This window comes from Periplaneta americana, chromosome 9 (assembly GCF_040183065.1).
Source record: "Periplaneta americana isolate PAMFEO1 chromosome 9, P.americana_PAMFEO1_priV1, whole genome shotgun sequence".
Classification (NCBI taxonomy): domain Eukaryota; kingdom Metazoa; phylum Arthropoda; class Insecta; order Blattodea; family Blattidae; genus Periplaneta; species Periplaneta americana.
The window spans coordinates 39,168,131-39,191,105 of record NC_091125.1 but is presented as its reverse complement, the minus strand read 5'-3'; the positions used below and the strand labels follow the sequence as shown (position 1 = coordinate 39,191,105).

The window sequence follows — 22,975 nt, the reverse complement described above, 5'->3', positions numbered from 1 at the left end:
TTCTTAAATGCAGCTTATTTCTTCGCCTCTGAATAGAACTTTCTTTCCGCTCGATTTCCGCACAAACTCTTCTCGCTTACAGTCATTTGTCCCTTTCAAATTTCCCCTTTCCCTCCCTAACTCTGTTCTATTGTCCTCCCTCGCCAGTTGAAGCCAGCGAGGGGACGATTACTGGGGTTATGAGCGATAAAACTGAGGCCTGCATGTGCAGAGAATTCTGAAAAACAAAACCTTGTCTTCTGCCTTCAGTGAAAGACAAATATTTTAACGTAGTTACTGGAGAGCTACTGTGTGTGTACTGTAAACAAGAGAATAAATGGAAGCCCATTTTGTGCATTTTATCATAATTCGAAATGGGGTGTGGCCCAGACGTAGCTGAGTCAGCTGACTCCTGTGCAAACGGTATACCGGTGTTCGAACCCTGGAGGATCCTGTGCGATTTGTAGTTGACAGTTCGTTCAGACTACTGTATAATATTTCTGTTTTTCTTGACATGCACGTTCCACCATTTTTTGTAGTCCCATTATCATCTTGTCGCCTATGAATAATTTGTGTAGCGACAGCGTAAATAACGACTTAAAATGACATTAAACACAAACTGTTGAATTTTACGAGAATAAGAATATTAACCATAGGTGATATTCAATTTTGACTAATTCACTATACAAGTTTTGAGATGGTTCAATTACATGAAACGAAAACTAAAGCTGGGTGATATTAATTTAATTTTTAGACAGCCACTCTAAAAATTAATCTTTTAACACTGGGCAAGCTTGTTAAAAAATACTATTATACGATGTTACACGATAGCGTGCGACTCGTTCCGCAAAATTCCACACTCGAAACAAAAAGGGTCCCTTCACGGTTCAGTATCATAAATATCTTATTCAAGACTAGTGCGAAAGAAACTTTAACCTTGACTTTCAACTATTTGCGCCAACTGTCAACTGTTTCTCACCAGGTGTCACACGGCAGCAATAACAGCGGTTCAAGCAATGCTAGGTCTACTTTTAAAAATGATTTTGGTTAAGAAACTACATAAATAAAATACATTTATTCAAAAACTTTCTTTCCATAATCACATCCTTTTAGTACTGATAACACATTTGTCAGCATTTACGGGACGCAAATTAGGATTTGAAATATCGTCTGGATGAATGGGAATAATCTTTTCGCTGCACTTCTTGTTGTTTAGTCGATTGTCCGAAAACATCTGAATCTCACAAGTGATACAAAAATGCACCACTTATGAGGCACTGAACATTCTTTATCTTGCACTATTCTATAAACCTATTATTCAGGGTGGATAGGGCAAGTATAGAACTATTTTACAGAAGATATTGTAATCCGAGAATATTGATCTTACTAATTTTATCTTAATGTTTTTGGATTAACGTAGAAAATACACCTTGAGAATGTACAGACCGTACAAGCGAGGAGTCTGGAATACAGAATCTGGCGATGAAAGAGTGCATACATAAAGACGCGTGACTATTAGCACCGATGCATCTACCTGGACCTGTCTTCTTCCTCACACTATTAAAATGCAACTATTTTTACCGGGTAAACATGTTTATGAGTTTCGTCTGCCAAAATCTGTTATGGACTTCTGAGTAATGATTTGCCTGTTGGCAGCATATATAATATTTTTCACCGCCTGCTCTAAAGTGTAAAACTTGTAATAACGAGGAATGTACGTAAATGATGGAGTAACAATTTCTTAGACTACGACTGTTGTTTAAGAGTTTGTATTATGCACATCCATTTTGAGGCAAATTTTCCCAAATACGGTTTGCTTCTGTTAGTAGACCTATTGGTACAATTGCTAAAAAGAGTTCTGAAAAACTGTTCTCTTCACCTCTTCGTAAGTAGGGGAGGATCGGGTAAGTTGACGAGGAGGTTAAGATGACAAATAATTTTTCCGAAGTTTTCACAGATAGTACCACTTATGTTATGTAGTGTTACTTCCTTACAGCGCCTCTGAAGGCATTGCTGTTGAACGGAACCTGTTTGACCATCTGGTTTTGATGAGAATAGAAGCTTGCAAGCAGAAACGCATTTCGCTACTATTTTTCAGAGTTATAAAATAAGTTTCATGTAAGTATCATTGAACTTTGAACTTAATTTATTTTCTTCTAAATACATACGTTTCAGGATTTCCTAATGAAGATTAATTAAAAATATTTTATAAACTCTCGTATACATTAATGTCAACTAAAACATGGCATCTTCGGTTAAGATGACGAATGATGCAGGGGGTAAAATGACGATTTCGTCATCTTACCCGCCACTCTATTTTTTAAGTTCCTATATCTAGTTCCTTTCTTATTTTGTAATACCGTAATCTAATTCGAATTTCAGGGTATAGCCATGGGAACAGCGTATATTTGGAAGACAGAGCGGAAAAGATGAAGCAAAAATTCAATGAAGGAAACAATGCAGGAAGTAAGAAATGGAGCCCCTGTCAATGCTGCCGCCAAGAAATTCAATGTACCTGAAGCTACTTTACGTCGCTGTGTGAACAATTATGCAGAAGATCTCTAGATATAGTGAACTCGGTTATAGTGAACCCAAATCGTGAAATATAATTTTGTTAATCGTAATGTCGAACAGTCTAAAAACTAAACCAAGCTATTTAAAATGTGATACTGATCTGACAAAATGCACAATATCTTGAGTATATCAGATAATTTATTCTGTCTGAAATATATTTGTAAGAGAGAGATGACTGCAATATAATGAAATGGAGTGTTTTCTATACCAGTCATTTTCAACCTGGGGGTCCGTAGGGCAATTGATGGAGGGCTGCAAAACGTAATAATAATAATAATAATAATAATAATAATAATAATAATAATAATAATAATAATAATAATAATAATAATAATAATTTTTAAAAATCTGTTCTACAAAAATTTAAACATAAGAGTATTTTTGCATTAAATAAAGACAATATTTAATTATTAACCTTTTTTTTTATTTGATATGGAATTTCATATTACTCGTTCTAAATCCTGCTCCAGTGTTTCTCAGCCCTTTGGATGAGGCCTCCTCCCCCTTTTCCTCTCATTACTTTAGTGTGGCCCCTGGCTTAAGGTGTAGAATGTGGAAGATAATAGTCTGAAATTTGGTTTATTTTAAAAACATTGCAGCGATCTAAATTGATTTGAATTAGGCCATTACGATATTGTTAATGAATATAGATCTGAAGTAGTTGTTTAATCAACTGTCCGAAGACAGGTCTGAACCTCACAAGTGACACTAACAAGGCACCACTTATGAGGCAACTAGGCCAGGAGATAGTGGGGCAGGATGCCTAGTTCCTTTCCCCCTCCATTGCATACACCGCCGAATAGCTACATATTACACTAAAATCAGACATCAGACGCATACCAACAATAAAATTGTTTTTTCCTCTGAGACATATCGTCAAGTGAGATGTGCTGCCTGATAAATAGATGTACATATCAGCCAGAACCTAAATCAGAGACAGATCTGAAGTAATGTAATGCATTATATTTTGAATTGTTAATCATGGATATAATTAAACAATATTAGCCTATATTCAATTTGAAAATTTGCAATAACAATAATATTAATAATAAGAATAGAAATAATAATGATAATAATTTTATTATTATTAGTTTGTTCGCGGTTCCTCATTAAGGGAGGAGATGGGTGAAACTTTGGTCATTTTTCGAGAAAAAACCCACTTTCGGTTTTTGCAGAAAAATAAATAATAATTGATCTTTCATTTACATGTTGGCCAATTTTATCAACAGTAATCTCACTAGAGGTTTTGATTCTATCGATAAATCTGCGAGTGGAACACGATTAGAAGAAAGTATATAAAGATTACAAGTAACGAAGTACTCCAATACAATAAAATATTAATTGACTTACGAAAATACAAAACTGTCTTCAAATTTGTACCATCTCAACATTATAAATATTACGCTAGTAGATGGCAGTAGTGTGTTATTATTAGCTCTTTTCTTGATAGGCCTATCAGTTGTGCCAACTATGGAATCTTCATTGAACTCTGTGGAAGGTTACTGGTCAAGAAGGCTTTGTTGATTCAGTTTCATTTTTATTAAAACAGTTGCATTCCACTTCAATTATCCCGATCCCAGTAATCAACGTCACTTGACAGACGATTTTCAATAAATCTTAGTATTAAACAATCTCTGATACGTGAATATCTATAATATAATATAGCAGAAGCTATAACAAACATAACCTAAATAATATAAACGAGTGTTAGAAAAGTTTTAATTAGGGATGATGAAATAAACAAGAAACGTTTTAATTAACGATGATGAAATAAAAAATAAACATGAATAATTTTAAAAGAAATGAAAGTACAATTTTCAAATTTGAATGTTTTAGTAGTTGGTGGTTCAGTTGATGTTATATTGGACGTGTGCGTAAAAGAAGTGAACTCGTTGATGTACATGGTGTATCCCTCAACTTATTCAGGATTTCCGAATGGTGCTCTTAATTTATTTGTAAATAGGGTTTCAGGGAAGATGCATAGCTATGACCAGTGATCTTTATTAATTCTTGCTCTTGAATGGCAATCCGAGTCATATTTGAAAGTGCTGTGCATCGACTGGAGTGGTTTGTAATTTTCTGTTTTTTGACATCCAGACCAGTGCAATTTGAAATGTTGGCAAACAAAGAAACAAATGCTAGGGTAGTGACAAAAATAAACAAATGCTAGGGACGCGATAAAATTAAACAAATGCTAGGGACGCGATAAAATTGTGCTATAAGCAGCCATGATTGGTTGAAAGACGTCCTTTCGCACCGCTTTATTGGTCAAAAGTAGTGTGACGTAGTAAAAGTGTAATAGTCAACATAATCGTCCTTAAAATTCATGCTTTGGTTATATTTCATAATTACAAGCAAGTTCTCGTGATGAAAAATCGATATTTTAAAGTCATTTTTCCACACTTTTATTTTTTGCTGCATTTACTCACATTCAAATACTACTGTATAAGCTCGCAAACAAAGATCATGATAAGAAGTTGAACTTTTTACTGTATGTTATGAAAAAGTATGGTTAACAAATATACAGTGCTTCCTTTAATAATGTATATACTGTATTTAAAAAAAGTAATAAGTAAAATATATTATTCGGACGCTACAGATTAATTGTTTTAACTGACTTGCAGGTTACTTATACATTAAATGTATTTCAAAGATGCTGTGCAATTTTTTTCAGATCTGTAACTTATATTTTGTGGGAGTCGATACATTTTGAAAAAGTAAAATTAAGAACAATACGTAATAACTAAAAAAGTATTAAATTTATAGAAAGTTAAATTTAAATTATGGTTTATTTAACGACGCTCGCAACTGCAGAGGTTATATCAGCATCGCCGGTGTGCCGGAATTTTGTCCCGCAGGAGTTCTTTTACATCCCAGTAAATCTAGTAATATGAGCCTGTCGCATTTAACCACACTTAAATGCTATCGACCTGGCCGGGATCGAACCCGCAACCATGAGCACAGAAGGCCAGCGCTGTATCAATTACAGAGGCCGACAATTTATAGAAATGAAGCTTGTGTGCATTAATACTAATAACCAGAGGTTGCTATGCAGAAAAAATTAAGTCTCTAGCTTAAAAAATGTTGAAAATAGAAATGTCACCCATTTCATCCCTTAACTGCTCTTTACAGGGCTACGATCCCCCATTTGAGAATGACTGTTCTACTACTTCATGGATATCCAAACGCCTGTAGAACCAGGAGATATTGCACGTCAAGCATGCTCTGCTAAGGTCAATAACGTCCCATGTAAAATAGGAAAAACGACCTTATAGAATATGCACTGCGGATTGCTTACGCCAGGGGTTGCCTCGTACGAGTTACAATTGGACATCTATGCTTCTACATCTTAGGCCAGGGGGCCGCACTAAAGTAAAGTGAGGAAAAGGGGGCCCCATCATCAAAAAGGTTAAGAAACATTGCTCTGTATAACAATATCGTATTTTTAGAATAGGTCTATAATTAAATTTTAACTCACGAAATTTTAGTCGTTAAGTAATCAATATTTAAAGGAGGTTAACCGTCTTCTGGTCAGCGATCGATTCGGTGCACGCTCCAGTTACTTCATGTTTCGACTCTCCAGAGAGAAGTCGAGAGATGAAATAAAAAAAAAATTTCCTCCACCGCAACCTTAGCCGCAAAGCTAAACCGTCAACTTTCCATAATGGAGGCTCTGGTTCAGATTCCGACGCATCAAAGTGGGATTTGTAATAGAGACAGACGATGTTGTAACGGTTTTCTATGAATACGTATTAATAGTTATCGTGATGTAGAATAGTTCCTCTTCTACGTTCATGCACCACGTCTTTAATGACAAAGTGATATGTAACTTCATTGCGTAATCCCAAGTGAAGTGAGACGCATGATGAAAAATGTATTTACTAGAAAAATAAATTGCAATTCTCTTGTAATTAGTCAATATTTTCATATAAGAGGAAGATACAAATTATAACTGGCATCGTTCAGAAAGAAAATAGGTGTACGTAATTTAAAATACTTCTTGTTATAAATATACAGGCTGGACCAAAATTAATAGCGAAAACTGAAACGGTTGAAAGTATGTGATAATAGAAACAAAAAAAGTTCCAGTAAACATGGGTCCGCGATGTGCTCTTGTTCATAAAAATGAACATTGCCGAGAGGTGGAACACCTCCTTTAACAGGTAAGAGTGTACAGTAAATTGTAACATGTAACGTCTGAAGTAGTATTGTACTCCTAATTAAGGTAAGCCATGAGTGAAATTTGAGCCAAATTAGATGGAGAAGTAAACTCAAATAAATTTGCATTAACTCGGACGACATTTCATAATGAAGTGAGTGGCGGCTATTTGGTTACAAACGTTTCAGTTTTCGCTATTAATTTTGATACATCCTGTATAAAAAAAAAACTCTACCGAGATTAACTAAAAAATACCGGCCAAATGACAAGGAAGATCAAAACGCTTACAAGGCATTGGAGTGACCAAGTTCATAATTGTTATGGATGTTATACCGTCGTTTACTTCTAGGATTGCTCCTTTCGGTTCATTCCGTCCTAACGCTTATGAGGATTCTGAATCGATATTATATCGCGGACATCATATCAGAAGAGTGTATCAACAAAACTGCAAGTTTACATTAGAGCCATTTAAATATGGAATAATTTTTCTTAGCCTTGCGTACATAAAAGGTACTTTCTTTGATTCTTCCTCATGCCCATTGTAATTCCCAAACGATAGTTTTCAAATATAAATAGGTTATATTAAAATATTTTGATACGCCCTTCTGGTATGTTACCCTCGATATGTTTTCACAAATAGTGGGTCTCTGATCTTTGTAGTCAGAACGGCACGAGATTATTGCGTAAGATAATGAACACACAAGGCAAAAGAGCACATTTTATTCGCTATCAAAGGGATATAAATCCAACTGTCTACCTGGGAACCTAACTAAATCACTTAAGTGACAGACAACGGAATATGAAAAAAATCTTGGTTTTCCTAAAATTCGATTCCAAGGCCGATTATTCTGCATCTTTATTTGCCAAGCAATGATCAATCAATTGCATAAAAAACATAGAATCAGGTCTGCAGTTAAGTATTTTAAGTACCGCAAGACATGTATTATGAGATCATACTGTGATCACAGATGAAAGAATGCATTGTAACAACAATATTTCGTATTAAAACTACACTTTTATTGTGGGAAGTGTTAATAAAGCTACATTTACCTCAGTACTGTCATGCGACCAATACTCACCAGTAGTAGAGGAAGCAAATCAATCCCGGGGCGTATATAGCTTGTAGTATCCTCCAATTTTTCACCCACCACGCGACGGCCGCCAATAGCACCATGCCAACCGAGTAAAAGGAGCTGATGACTGCTCCTCCAATGACACGAGCCCTAGGTCCAACCAGTTCCATACCTAAAATCACGAACACCTTTTATTAGTTTGGAAGAAAAAAATAAAGTAGAACATGTAACAGTCATAGAAAGAAATTACAGTAGCACAGACCATAAGAAAAATATTTTATAACAACTTTGCATCGGATGTGTCGTATGATTGAGATTGCCCTCCTTAAGAGGCTATAAGACATTTAAACATGGCAAGGGGACTTCAGAGTTTTCCCCTGCTTTTCCTGTTGCAAAATCAGAGCTGTGTGTTCGATTTCTGGCAGAAGTACAAGCTTCTTCCTCTTAAGCACAGGATGCCTCATCTTCTGATGTCTCAATCAATAACATTATATCATATTAACGTCATGCACATGAAATTCCATTAATTACCACAAATAACTAGGCTTGTTAAGGATGTTTGCTACTGGTTAAGAATGAAGTAGGCCTTATTCAGTAGCAAACGTTCTGTTATTTTGTAAGGAATAGTAATAATGACATTTCTTTTAATTGGTTATTTTATGACGCTTTATCAACTGATGTGGTTATGTAGCGTCTGAATGAGATGAAGGTGATAATGCCAGCGAAATGAGTCCAGGGTCCAGCGCCGAAAGTTACCCAGCATTTGCTCTTAATGGATTGAGGAAAAACCCCGCCAACCAGGTACCATAATATTATATCATAATAATAAAATACAAGACATTTTGAGAAATACCGTTTTTCTGGTGTTATAGGCCTTTGCATAATACAAAACGCATAGCCTATTTGCTATTCTCCTTTTGACTTCCTGGCAGCAGCTCATGTTAATGTTTATAATACACCCCAAGTATCTGAAGCTGTCCACTTGCTCTACAGCCTCATTTAGAATTCGCAAGTTTACCGCTTTATTTTTCTTCCTATGACCATGGTCTCGGTCTTGTTGACATTTATCTTCATTCCATACTGTTCACAGTTGACATTTAGCTCCAGTAGCATGTCCTTTAGTATCATCTTCTCTTCTGCCATATCAACAGCAAATCTTACGCACTTTATTCTTATTTCTCCTATTATCACTTCTCCCATGTTCTGAAAACAGTTCTTCACTACATCCTCCAAGTAGATTTTAACACTCTTCCCTGTTAACTTTATATCATTACTAATGAGACATTTTGAAAGTTGTGCTACGCGAAAGAAAGCTAAAAAAACGAGGGGAGACTATTAAGAAAATTCCGAAATATACTACTTATCTATTTCAGTTCCACTGACAACAAAAAAATAAGATGACATCGGTACTTGAAATAATAAAACATAAGTGACATTCCTAGACCCTCATCTTCGAGTTGGAAATTACTATGAGAATTTTTAGACCCTATAACAACGTTTGTGATCAATGCATCTGCTGAACGTTTATTTTACAAGCTAAAATTAATAAAACATTAATTGCATGACACAACTTCGCTTAAGTATTAAGTATGATGAATACTGAACATGGAATTTTGGTGGATATTGATTTTGACGGAAACAATTTATGATTTTGCCGAAAAATTCCTCTCGATCAATATTTAAGGAAAGAGAGTTAGTAAATGTGTGACTATAAGTGAAATTCGTCCTTGTGTTCAACATTAAAGAGATGACTTGTTACTGCTATTATTATTACTACTATTATTATATATATTATTTTTTTTTAATGTACCGAAGTACATATGATATTTCCATGCAGATATTCTACGTCATCACACGATGAAAGAGTAATGGAACGGAGAAAAATTCTCTCTGGCGCCGGGATTTGAACCCGGGTTTTCAGCTCTACGTGCTGATGCTTTATCCACTAAGCCACACCGGATACCACCCCGGCGTCGGACAGAATTGTCTCTGATTAAGTTCCAACTCTTGGGTTCCCTCTAGTGGCCGCTCTCTGCACTACGTTATAGATGTCTATGAACATAGGACCGAAGTCCACACATGTGCTGGGGTGTGATGACGCAGAATATCTGCATGGAAATATCATATGTACTTCGGTACATTAAAAAATAATATATATAATATGCGTAAATCACTTCGTGATTTAAGACGGCGCTTATTCCGTCGGATCCCGGCCAACTAGTCACTCATAACGAGTGCACCTCAGCACATGTGTGGACTTCGGTCCTATGTTCATAGACATCTATGACGTAGTGCAGAGGGCGGCCACTAGAGGGAACTTAATCAGAAACAATTCTGTCCGACGCCGGGTGGTATCCGGTGTGGCTTAGTGGATAAAGCATCAGCACGTAGAGCTGGAAACCCGGGTTCAAATCCCGGCGCCGGAGAGAATTTTTCTCCGTTCCATTACTCTTTCATCGTACTATTAATATGTTATTTTTACTCAAGGGGTGCAATTATTACTTTCGCCAGGTGCCCATATCGTCCCTACGCAAATGAATTTACGAGTGGGATAGAACTCTACGAGAGACAGGAAGCTCGATTTCAAAACCAGGAAAATATCCTAAAAAGCATGTGACCGAAGAAACTTTAGATCAGGTGCGTTAGTCATTCGCTAAAGTCCACGTAAGTCAATTAGACAAACCAAGGTCCTCGTTGAACAGTTCACAACATTCTTCACAATGCGACTTTGTTTGCGTGCTTACAAACTCTAGCTCCATCATCTTAAACCAGACGATTACCACGAAAGAGCTTATTTCGGCTCTGAGATGATTCTCCATATCGATGAAAATCAGAAGACACTGCACTTTACGCTGTGGCGTCCACGTTTCGACTGACAAGGACACGACTGATGCATAGCGTGTCCTCATTCCGCTTATGGTATGCCCTGAAGGTGACGCAACAACTATCTTGCAAGTGTGACAGAACAAATCTCCGAGATATGTTTTATCGATTACGCTTTACGTTAGAAATTTATAATGTACCATTTTCGCATTATACGCTGTTATTTATGTAGCCTATATCTTTAGCCTGGTCACTCTGTATATCGGTATTTTGGCTCTCATCATTCAGTGCACTGACATAAAAAGAAGCCATTTTATGTAGGCTAGAACAACACAACTGCACACACTTAAAATTCCTCATGAATATGATTAGAAAGATGCTCTTCATCCGTGTGGTCAATCGATATTATGGTCATATCGTTCGCCACCGTTAAACCCTTGAAAGAAGGAACCTGAAAGGTAGAACTTACGTAAGCAATTCAATCACATTAGGCGAACGAGAAAAGAACAGCAAAATATTTCCAACAACTTCATATGCAAAATTTATACGCATTTCCATAATGCTTGCAATTTCTCTTCTTATATTGTCTCTAAATTTCATCTATAGTGAGAGGGTTATTCCTGTATACTACATTTTGACGTAGATTGTGGGCTCCTGTTCCCGGATTCGTGGTAAAATAAAAATTATAGCATTTCAAATGCTTACCGTAGCAAGACTATAAGTTACAACCGAATGCTAATGTTATTAGTAGAGAGGCCATGAATCAATATAACATGCGTGACCACGTCGAATGATGCCACATTACCTCGCTACGGGTATGAGGGCGCCGAAGTTGCGTATAAAATTAGCTGAGCCGCGCGGCCTTTCTCAGTAATATCTCGGCATCGAGAGCAGCTACAGACCTGTGCGACCATTCTTTCGATCTGTAGGCAGGAGTTCTCCAATATCGAAGTGATAACAGACACATACGGTAAACTTTGAATGAACCACAGTGAAGAATTTGTTATGAGCTCGGACTAATATCGGAAAGTAGCTTCATATGAAGAGAAAATGTATTACATGCTCTTCATTAATTACTCCTCTTATCATAAACCCATACTCTCCATTTGTAAACAGAAACGAAAATAAAAACATTCAAACCAACTCGGAAAACTACGTGGTGTATTCTACATGCCGGTATATCCCTTCCTCAGAGCAGTTTTTTTTTGGGGGGGGGGGTGATGTGTGAAAGCAGACGGACGCCTCTTTGTACAACTCTAACACAGGTTAGTACTCATTATGAAATAAAAATGTAATTGTGTGCATGCTATTATTAATCAAAGTTATATTAGTACTGTACTGTATAAATACGCAAAAGGTTCATAAAGTCATTTCATTCATAGTTCTCTATCCAAGGGAAGATCTTTCACTGCAAACCCAACATTCTCCAATCTTCCCTCATTTCTATCTTCCTCTTAGTCTTCGGATGTGACACATAGCCTATTATAAATCTTAATGTTGTCTATCACCTGATATCTTCTTCTGCCCCGAACTTTTCTCCCATTCACCATTCCTTCCAGTGCATCCTTCAGTAGACAGTTTCTTCTTAGCCAGTGACCCAGAGAATTTATTTTTTTCCTCTTCATCTGTTTCAGCATTATTCTTTCTTCGCCCGCTCTTTCTGGCACAGCTTCATTTCTTATTTTCTATGTCCGTTCAGCACGCTCCATTCTTCTCCATAATCACATTTCAAATGCTTTTTAGTCGTTTCTCTTCAATTCGTTGTAATGTTACGGATTGATAATGCCACAGTCTATGCCGGCCATGTAAGCATGCCTTGTTGCGCGTATTTCTAGCAGTGATCAGAGTTGTACACTCTCTGTATATTATAAAATTTAATGTATGTATGTATGTATGTATGTATGTATGTATGTATGTATGTATGTATGTATGTATGTATGTATGTATGTAGGTTATTTTACGACGCTTTATCAACAACTTAGGTTATTTAGCGTCTGAATGAGATGAAGGAGATAATGCCGGTGAAATGAGTCGGGGGTCCAGCACCGATAGTTATCCAGCATTTTCTCATATTGGGTTGAGAGAAAACCCCGGAAAAAACAGCAACCAGGTAACTTACTCCGACCGGGAATCAAATCGGACCACCTGGTTTCGCGGCCAGACGCGCTAACCGTGACTCCACAGATGTGGACTAATGAATGTATCTATATAAGTCTATTACATACATCACATTTGCTTAATAATGTAATGTGTAACAATTTACGAAACTGGAAAATTATCTAATACTCCTCGAATAACAAACATAAGTTGTAAAGGTCGAGATTTGGTCCTTGTACTTCCTAGTGACGCAATGTTTGTTTTCTCGTCCATCGGTTTGCTTATTAAACCTTGATCCAAACTTCTTAAAAAAAAAAACTGCCATCTCATTGCAAGAGAAGTCTCGGTAGCCTTGGAGGCTACTTGCTCATGTAACATTTATAATAACAATAACCTGTATCCATACACGCAAATATAATAAAAATCTATTCTATTTCCTGTATCGTTTGCATGGCACAGCATACAGCACAAGTTGCATAATATTCATGTATCATTAATAGCGGCTTATTGTTTGTCTTTGCATAATCGATTAGAATAAACCACTTACATGCAAGTGCAGATATTCTCTTTTAGAATTATAAATGTATCTACTGTGATCCACGCAACGGCTAAAACAAACAGTTTTTTACCTTACATGGAAGCTGCGTTGTGGGTTCATGTCTTTCCTATAATATGGTTTAATACAATGTTACATACTGTTACAGTCTAGTATATACAGTCGCGAAGCTCAATACGTAGTAAATATGCAAACATTAGATAGTTGCTCACCACTAGGACCGCTAATATCGCCTCATTACAGGCAATGCAAAATAGAACCGTCACAGTCTATTGTTTCTAGCACCCTCAAAACTCAAGCTTCGTGACTGTATATAGTAGACTGTGATACTGTCTTGGGAGGAGACTTAAGTGTCATTATGGCCGCCCGTTGCCAATGTTCTATCACACATCGAGAAAAATAAAAACTATGGGCTTAGAGTACACCATGAAATAGTTATGAAAAAGCCTCGATATATTATGTAGTCTTCAATGAATGAAACTCATAGCAACAAGAATTTGAATATGGCAGTATACTAGATCAAAATAACGTACATATTACTATGTTCCAATCAGGAGAAAGTGTCTGAACAACACTAGAGAGGCGTTACATCATACTAATGTTACTACTTACTAAGAAAGCAACAATCAGGTGCTAAATCGTAATGCAATGTACTATTGAACAGTACGAGGGTAATGTTTTCAAGTCTGATATAGCTGAGAGGCAAGTCTTATTGTCAACCAATCACAAATCTACAATCCGCTTGCGAGCGATAGATTGGGGATATATCGCTTGCGCGCTTCTCCGCTGTCGCTCGCATTCTACTCGTTAGAGCACTTTTTTATAGCAAAAGGAGAATTTGTAAATATGTGGTTCTGCGCTACAATGTTTACAAGTATTATTTGTCGCAAACGTTCTCCGCTATGGCATTAAGTGATAACGTTTGAAGGTAGCTACATATCCCATAGACTTGAGTAGATTTCCAAAATGCATGTGACATTAATTTTCCTCTCATAGAGACGAGGTGTTTCTGTGGCCCTGCACTATCTAGTGCACATGGCTCAGGAGTTATTGTTGCTGATTTAAATTTTTAATTTTACAAGACTAAGGACGAAACGGGTCAAAGGATCCAAAGCACGGAGGTAAATAACGACACTTATGGCAATGATGGTAATAATGATTCCATGATGATTATATTATTATTATTCTCCACAAATATTTTATACCTTAGATACCGAAATTGGTTGTTGTGGCGTTGAAGACATTAGCGATCTAGTTTTTCAATATTTGCATATGATGATTTCTTCTGCTGTGAGGGCTTTACAGGACGAAGTGTTAATCATCCATGATATCTTCTCCGTAACATAACAGACAGTTTGAAGAGTTGATAATATGTTGTTCTGTGCTTGTAAATATTGGTAAAAATTAAACTGTGTAGGCTTATCTATACGTATTTTTATAATAGATTTGAATGTATGAATGTAAGCTTTGTGACATATTAAACTTTTTTTTTGTTAAAAGATCAAGTTTCGTTCCCTGGAATGCACAATTAGAAGAAATCCATAGGAAAACTATTTGTTTTGTTTCTAGAGCTGAATGACAAACTTATTTATATCCTGTATTAAGATTGAATTTGCACGTTTGGCTATGGCCTGAATGACTGCTTTGGAATCCGATACCGAAAAAGTAAAACGACTTTAAACATTGTATGCAAGGAACAAATAAATGAATTGCACATGTATATCCTTTTTCTAACTGTCGTGTCCGACTAGGAAATATCCCGTTAGAAATAATGAGGTACAGATAAGAGGGATAATATCTTAGAGGTAGTTCGTTGTAGTTAGCAGATAATGGATAGTCGTTATTAATCCTCAAGTTATTTAAGACAATTTATCTAACGGTTCAGTTTGAAGGTGTGTTCGATAACATTTTTTCTTTAGACCGTTTAGTACAGAATATTACACGAAGTCGTTATTTTATTATACAGTACAAGTGATTACATTATTTTAAATTACGTAATGTATAATTTACGTTTACTTTAATAGATTGCTAAAAGATGTTGACAACTAGACAAGTAACACATTTCGTAATTCATTATACACGGCACGAAACAAGTCATTTTATATTTTATTAAATCAAGTTTTACACACAACCCGATGCGACCCGTCACGTTCTTATAAATCCAGTTTCAAATAAGCACTGTCCGAATGTTTAATTCCTACAGCTTTTTTCACACACATCTAGAAAGAACTGTAAATCCATATCACAAACTTCACTGTCGACACAGGGGATTTTGGATTGACACTCTTATTGCAGAAGTGGCTATTCTATTGAATATCGTAGATAGTAACTAACGGAAATTTAATTCTGTAGATACCCGTACTTAAATTCCTCCAAACTATTTCAGAGAATGGCTGCCTATATAGTTTCTTGTGTGGCTTCATCTTACATAAGAAAATTGAAGAAAAAATCATTACATTTAGTATTTTCAAGGGAAAAATTGTTACAGGGCCAGGTATCGATCCCGGGATCCTTCGTGTATAGTTCTTGGGGTACCTCAGTCGGTAGAGCATTCGCGCGAAGGGTCCGGGGATCAATACCCGGCCCCGGAACAATTTTTCCCTTGAAATTATTCAAGCCTGCTTCACAGGGAGCTTCTACCTGAAAGCCAGATTTGCATATTACATTTAGGTTTGAATCACCATTAACTGCAATGCTATACATAAATTCAATTCCAAATTTAATTTGAAATACACATTATCAGCATCTCTGATAATCGAGACAGTTGTCTTTGTCATGCCAACTGTCAGTGCAGCCTACAGCGATTTCTCCTGGACAAATGAACTAATTTTGTTGAAATTCTACGAGTCAATTTGCCCGGAATTGATGCACATGAAATATAATATTTTATATATTATCTACAATCAAAATTACAAAATGGCAAGTCAGTACCGCAGAATAAAGTCAAATAAGATGGTGAAGTTAGTATTAACAGAGAAACGTTTTGCTACGAGAAATTAATTACTACGTTCCTCTCCGTTGCATTTGTCGTCATCGCGTTGTCCGTCCAGTATTCGTCGTTTGATTATTTAGGTTGCAACCTCTCATATTTTCCCAAAAGATTGTAACGATAAAATGGCCAAATACTAACAACTCATAAGCCAGTGATGTCAACTGGTGGCCATAGGAGCAAGCGCGTGTTTTAGAGCCCAGGAGAGCCTGAGCGCTTTACAGCGGAATGGAAAGAGACAGATGAAAGAGGTAATATATGCCGCTTGGTCGAGCTATATACAGGGATGGCCAGCACTGATTCAATGGGTAAAGGGAAGAGAACTCATTAAATCTGTATCCATGTTAATTTTTAGATTTGTCTGAGAAGTATAAGTGCGTTATAAGAATGTAAGTTTTAATTTTAATGTTCATTTTTCACAAGTTTGCTTTTTTATTCAAAAGGAACATTTTCTCAACTTTTTTACAGAAAAGTGAAATTTTCAGATACGTTTGTTTAGTAGCCTTACAGGTACTAAAACAATGATTTCGTGAATCTAATAGGCTATATCGTAAATACGTATTACTGAAGATAGTGTATTAAAATGTTTGAAAATATTCGCATGGAAAATGTTTGTAAGGAAATGAATTAACAAAGCAAATAGGCTACTGCTACATCACAAACAAAAGATATGTGCCTATGTGTTGGTAAAACGTCAGCTCTATAGCTTCAGCAGATTTCGAGATAATTTAATATTCTGATAACAGAAAGTTGCGCACCAATATCACCTAAAAGCATAATGCGATAAGAGTTCAACTTATCATGTCATATCCAGTGTCTTTCTTTGGGATAACACTTTCTTTATGAATGATGTGTTTAATTCACTTAGTACAGTATAGTTATAAGTTATTATGGAATTTGTGTGAATATTCCTTCTTTGCTCTTTATTATGTTATTAACGTTTAAAACACAACTGCAATATTAGGCTAAGAAATAGGTGTTAGTACTTTTGTTTTACAGACAATATAGATAATAACAAACAGAAAGAAGCCATATAAAAAAACGACATAAAATTTCACGTTCCGTTTGAAGTTTGTGCACCACTGTTTTCTTAATCCAACCGGCTGCTTATTCCTCCTAGCATACCTAGCGCATAATGCCCGCGCACGACGTCAAGGTCAGAAAAATGCGCTTGCTTTAACATCACTGTCATAAGCACTAATAAAAAGGATACTTTTGAAGAAAGTTAGAACAGAAACTATTCCAAAATTTTATTTAAAAAATTGAATGTAATTATTATATGGATCCGAAAATGTGGACATTCACCATATTACAGGTTAGATTAGTAGCAGCAGAGATGCGAATCCTGAGACCACTTGCAGGATATTCACTCCTTGATCATAAAAAATGACATCCGCAATACACTACTAATACAATGCATAAAAAGAACTCTAGATCTATTCAAATAATGGACTTTAATTAATAAAAAAAAGGTTTGACATAAATTAACTTTCTGTCAACGAAAATAAAACCATAATTATTCCATTCTCATTATTTGAAAAATGTAACAAACCTCCTACATCTATATTAAGTATTAAATTACATAACTCTGATTGCTGCCTTACACAATATAAATGCCTGATTATTAAGGCCTCCTCTGAAGTTAAATATTTAGGCACAATTTTCGATAGTCATTTAAAATGGAACCAACACATTAATTACCTTTGTAATAAATTACGTAAAATAATATATCATTTTGTTTTATTGAGGAATATCATATCATATCATATCATATCATATCATATCATATCATATCATATCATATCATATCATATCATATCATATATCATATATCATATATCATATCGTTAACATAATACGAAAAACGTTAGTTCGCTGATCATCCACCGGAAGCCCGCGCTAAGAATGTCCATGAATACGGCACAAAATCTTTAGAAGAGGTTTTGAGAAAATGTCATGTGGGGGATTTTTCGCATTTAATGACATTGAAAGAATTTTATGTTGTTTCACAGTAAAATAATTATATTACATGTACGTTCTTCCTGAATTATATACTGTAATTGGAGTACGAATGAAATCTATCGAGCAGTTGACGAGAAAACTGAAATGCAACAATGAAATTCGAGAAATAAAATCTGGAAACCTACTGTGGCCTTCTCCGTGCAGTAATCATGTTACATTCTCAAGTGTTTATATAAACTATTTGTAGAAAAGAACAGAATGCCTTATTTATTTGTGCAACAAGCATATGTACGCCAGATCTTCACAGTTTTTATAATCTGATCTGCTTTGCTTTGCAAGCAGTCAATTTAAATACACCTCCGGCTTCTAGGAACTTGTAAACAAGATTTCTTACTCTATGCTAGTCACAGGATAATTACATGTTCAAAACACCCAGTATCTACCAGACTACACACACGTGCTTTTCACGTTGTTTGAACGTGATACCGTACTTTGTTGCGCAATAATTGTATACAAGATTTTTATTAGACTATCAGAGAAAACTACATAATCGATTCAGTATCTGGGGCCCTAGCCTTTATTAAAACATCTACATTTGCAATTCGTTCTAATAGTTACAAAAAAAATATCATATGCTACAGAGTGACCTAAAAGTCGCGTACATCCTAATAATAAATTCACATATATTTATAAAGATGAATATAATTATTACGTTTACTTACATCAGTTGTCACATGAGCTACATCATTTTTCACAACATGCTGAAAATGGTAGCTCCGTTCAATAATGCATGTACGAACTCTTTCTACCATGTTTGCGGCCAATTTTTTGAGCACGCGTACACTGATGTTGTTAATCTCCGTTGTTATGTTCCTTTTTAGTTCCTCCTTTTTAGTGTGCGGCCTGTTTTTCTATGCCCTTCACGTGAACTTTACGAATTGTAGTTTTCATGTGACTATTACACTTTTACTACGTCATACTACTTCTGACCAATAAAACGGTACGAAAGGACGTTTCAACCAATCATGGCTCTTTATAGATACAATTTCATCACTTCCCTAGCATTTGTTTGTTTTTATCACTTTCCTAGCATTTGTTTCTTTGTTTGCCAACATTTCAAATTACGAATTCTTTACGGTACTATAAAACATGCTTTGCGATCATCGTTTGTTTCCCGCATAGATAGTCCACTGAAAATGGCGGCTCCGTTCAAATGTTTTGGTGAAGGTAACATTAGTGAAATCGAATTTTAGTAAGTTAATTAGTACCTATTTTTATTGTATTAGAGTAGTTTATTTCTTTTAATCTTTATATACTTTCTTCTGTTTTTATCATCTCCCTACCATGTGTTTCTTTGTTTGTCAACATTTCAAACTACAAATTCTTTACGGTACTATAAACCATACTTTGCGATCGTCATTTGTTTAACGCATAGATAGTCAACTGAAAATGGCAGCTTTGTTCAAACATTTTGGTGAAGCTAACATTAGTGAAATAGAATTTTAGTAAGTCAATTAATATTTTACTGTATTAGAGTACTTTATTAATTTCTTCTAATCTTTATATGCTTTCTTCTAATCGTGTAATAGTCAATTAAATCCCACCCGAGTTTAGATTTTCTCTAGATACATTAAAACCTCTAGTGAGCTTACTGTTGATAATTTCATGTTAAACACGTGCAGTCAATCTGTTATGTTAGTTATTTTCTTTCGGCTTTTCAACGTTTCTTATAGTCGCGTTTTTCATTGAATAATGTTTTATGGAGACATTTTGTTCTCGTCATAGTATTTATTAAAATATAGTTACCGATTGAAGTTTATTGTAAAGATGTAAATCTTAGAAAGTGATGTATTGAAGTTTATGAAAGATGGACAGTATTTACAATTTTCTATAGTTTTTTCTGAGTGTTGATTGTGGTTAAGAAATGAATGGTCAAACTAAAGAAAACTACTGTAGATACGCATGTCAAGATTTAATAGATTAATATAATGGCGTGTATTAGGTAGAAAAAAGATCACAATGAGTATAATCGAGTGAAGTGTTAAAAAGGTTTTTAAATAGGAATGTTAGTATAGGATATAGGGATTTTAATTAGGATAGTCGGTTAAAATGTAAGAACGATATTTTGATAAAGTAATAATGATCAACAGCATAATATCCTATAGAGTAGAACGAGTTAGATGTAATGTAGAAAGACGGAATTATATATAAATTAGTTAGCAAGATTAGAATGCTGAAAGGAACGTAAGTATGGAACGAACAGATGGTGGACATTTAAGATTAATAAAGAGAATTTGACTATTTGGAGTTAAGTTAATAGGGAAAGTAGAAGAGTTATTAGTTTAACAGGCTGTCGGGATTGCATGCTAATTGTAGGTATATGTAACAGAAAGTTATGGTGAAACCCGTATACATAAATTGTGGTACACCATAACTAACTAATATAAATGTTGATGACAAATAAATATCTATCTATATTATTTATTAAAACGTAAGTTAGCCTATCTCCAATCTCCCAACCTCTCAAATTATTTTTTTTTTGTTTCGTTCGGAATAAATAACGGACATAATAAGGTGTCTATAAAGGACAGACAGCATAGAGTTTTAACACAATTTATCCATTGATTTAAAGATATTTTGAAAATGCCACTTCTAGAATCACTAACATGAGAACGTCACAATCTGAGTAGACCATGAAAAATGTTGAATTCAGACTATGATATACCAAATGGTCTACGACATACGAGATCAATGACAACCTGCATGGAGTTGGACCATGTCAACGTATATGTCCACTGCTTGCTGGAATATCTTATATTCAATTCTTCTGTCGCTATCATTCACTTTTGCCGTTACGAGTTTCAGAGATTCGAACCGTGAATAATTACCGAAGGCAGGGTTCAATCTTCCATAGTTACTGCTGTGGAACGTTCTGGTTCATAAGATGTTTTAGTTTTAAAAAGTATTAGCTAGACGCTTCTAGAATCACCTGCCATTGGAGTTCAACAATAAAGAGTACGAAAAGAAGAACCGGAGATCAAACCCACAAGGCAGTCGAAATATTCATAGAACCCACTACTCTAGCTAGCGCCATTAAATAGTTTGAGAGATCCACATATTAGAAATTAATGTTTCTTTACTCAAACGTATCGTATGAATCAATATACAGAGTAGGCAAAATAAAACTGGCCCGGAAAATCTGTAATATTTACATTTATTTATTTACGGTCTTACTAATAAAAACACTATATACAGACGTTTAACTGTCTTATACAATGAGTAGCTCGTTTATAAGTCGTGTGTAAATTCCTTACTAATAATCACTACATACGTCGTGTATAACAGTATAACTGTTACACAGCTACGTCATGGTTTCGTCATTACTTCGTTACGAAAGGTAATAGAATATCTGATGTTCTCTACTGAATCCGGTAGAGCGCTCTAGTGTGGCATGTTAAATATCGATAGTACAACTGGCTCTAATCGATTACCACACTACATTTTGGTCAAAGAGTACAAGCTACAGCAATATTATTCTAATAATTCTATGATCTTTGGTTTGTTCTTCTGTGGTTACAAGGTAAACATCATCATAAAATGACAGTCGATACGAACAGCTGTTAAAGGGACGGCCATTTTTTTCCCTATATACTCGTACAACGCTTAAACAAGGGGTTTCGTGTATATAACTACTGCAAAGCAATTCCCATTGTATAGTTACAGCCTGTTTATACGTCCATAGCTTATTCACGGTTTATTAGTAACGTTGTCTGTCTCAACTCTGCATAAGTCTCGTATAAAAACTATACACGGTTTATTAGTAAGACTGTTATAGTTATAAGACTGTTTAAGACTGACCTTTGTTAATGAACATAACAGAAGATGCATCTAAATCACGGTTTCCTGCATTGTCAAGGTCATTTCCGCGTCAGTCTTATACATATAAATTCATATATTTCATATATATTTTCCGGGACCAGTTTTATTTTACCCACCCCGTATTAATCAATCAACCCGTTTATATACATCTATATGTATTACTTTAGCTGTTTTCAATCATTAAAACTAAAAATACAAGCGCTGCGAGTTAGAGAATTTCAATGACGAAAAGTGTCTACCATTAGTCGTGTTGTGTGTGATGCCTAAAACAATTTATGAACGACTTGAGTCAGACACCCTCTAGGATACCATTGATCCCTATGTTTAAGAAGTCACTGTTTATGGCTAGTTAACATAAGATATTGGCGTCCAGGATGTGATACGATACAGAAGTTTTCTACAGTCTCCTTCATAGAAATTATTATGTTTGGACTGTGAACGTATGCTGAAAATTTGCACAAGACCTTCCTAATCCAGTATTGTCTTTGCTTACCTTTAGTCAGTTATTGAGCATTTAGGTTAATATTTTTCTACGCTGTTCAGAGCATGTCATTCTGAGGATGCCTTCCCACGGTACGGGAATTTCTCGAAACGGACATTTAATCGAGTCGATTTCGTCCGGACAACAACAGTATAGGCCTACGATTTTTTCCCATGCATAACTTAAGGTTCGTTATGAGTGGGAAAAAATCGAACCGTGTGTACACTTGTCTGGGAGAAATCGACTCGAATAAATGCCCGTTTCGAGAAATTCTCGCACTGTATGATCGGAGCCTAATTCTATGACTATAATTTGGAAGTTAAACGAAATCGGAAATTTATAATACGTTTTGAAAATCAAGATAGAATTTGTCTTCAGCACAAGAGTATACTCGCACTCACGA

General features: G+C 35.4%; 1 protein-coding gene across 2 annotated transcripts in view; it reads right to left on the bottom strand.

The window, feature by feature from the left end:
- The window catches only part of LOC138705839 (organic cation transporter protein-like), a 230,006-nt gene that overhangs the window by 34,744 nt on the left and 172,287 nt on the right, over window positions 1-22,975 (bottom strand). For both annotated transcript variants that reach the window (XM_069834514.1, XM_069834513.1), the window contains exon 6: window positions 7,792-7,957. In XM_069834514.1, coding sequence (XP_069690615.1) covers window positions 7,792-7,957 — 166 coding nt within the window. The remainder of the gene's footprint in view (window positions 1-7,791; window positions 7,958-22,975) is intronic.